This window comes from Salvia miltiorrhiza, chromosome 2 (assembly GCF_028751815.1).
Source record: "Salvia miltiorrhiza cultivar Shanhuang (shh) chromosome 2, IMPLAD_Smil_shh, whole genome shotgun sequence".
In the NCBI taxonomy this organism is placed as follows: Eukaryota; Viridiplantae; Streptophyta; class Magnoliopsida; order Lamiales; family Lamiaceae; genus Salvia; species Salvia miltiorrhiza.
In genome coordinates this window covers 975,786-976,857 of record NC_080388.1, presented here as the reverse complement: position 1 = coordinate 976,857, position 1,072 = coordinate 975,786, and the positions used below count along the sequence as shown (strand labels likewise).

The window sequence follows — 1,072 nt, the reverse complement described above, 5'->3', positions numbered from 1 at the left end:
CGTTTTCCAGTGAAACAATTTTGTCCTAATTCGAATACGTCGACGTTGTTAAGCCACTTTAGATTTGGAGATAATTTTGTTTACAAGTTGAGTACGTAGTAGAAAGTGATTAACTAGTAAACAAGATGAAACCCTTTCGTCATAATTTGACATTAAAGCATCATATTTGAAGGCCTAAACATTTTTTTTTTTTTTTTTTGGGAAATAGTATTGTTTCATTTACCAAAAGCATGTCAAACCACTACTTACAACAAGAAAACATAAACTAAACGCCTTAGTTCACAAACATTTTGTGAACTTTAGGGTTCAATTCTCCTCTCACCACCATCATCAATTTACATTGTCTAACTACACTCTCTTCATGGGAAGCCTTGCTGTTAAATCTTCGTTCATTCCTTTCTCTCCATATGTGATAGACAATTGTTGCCACCAACAGTCTATACATAAGCTGCTTCCCCGTCTTCGAAGCTCCTTGTCTTTCTAAATACTCCACTTCATCATCCCAAGCTCCAGCTTTCCTTTGAACACCACACCACATAGCAAGCTTATCCCACACATTGGCAGAATAGGGACACAAGAAAAACAAGTGATTAAGTGATTCAATCCCTTGTGAACACAAACAACAAGTTTGGTCACATTGAATACCAAATTTCTGCAGCCTATCACATGTTGTCATCCTCTTCATAATAGCTAACCATAAGATGAAGAGACACTTTGGCGCAGCTATGCTTTTACTGATCATATGATGCCAGTTCCTTTTCTCCGGCGTGCCTCTCAATGCTATATAGAGCTTTTTGATGGAAAAGTTGTCTTGCTCCATCAGAGTGTCACCGTCAGGAAGTGTAGCCATATAGTCTCTGGCTCCCAAAATTTTCTTCACCACCCAAGCCGCTTGAGATGGAATCGGCATAGTTTTCCAATCCTGCTGTTTCATATAATATCCATGTATCCATCTTACCCAAATTTTATCTTTCTTTTTCAAAACATTCCAAAGTTGCTTACATATTGCAGCTTTGTTCCAGAGCTCCAAGTTGATAATATTCCATCCACCAGCCACCTTGGGATAACACAT

The 1,072-nt window shown here is 38.2% G+C and overlaps 1 protein-coding gene across 1 annotated transcript; it reads right to left on the bottom strand.

Annotated features, from left to right (window-relative positions):
- Positions 1-274: 274 nt before the first annotated feature.
- On the bottom strand, positions 275-1,072 carry LOC131013661 (uncharacterized). Its single transcript, XM_057941787.1, has one exon. It carries the CDS (start codon positions 1,070-1,072, stop codon positions 275-277), a length of 798 nt encoding a protein of 265 aa, XP_057797770.1.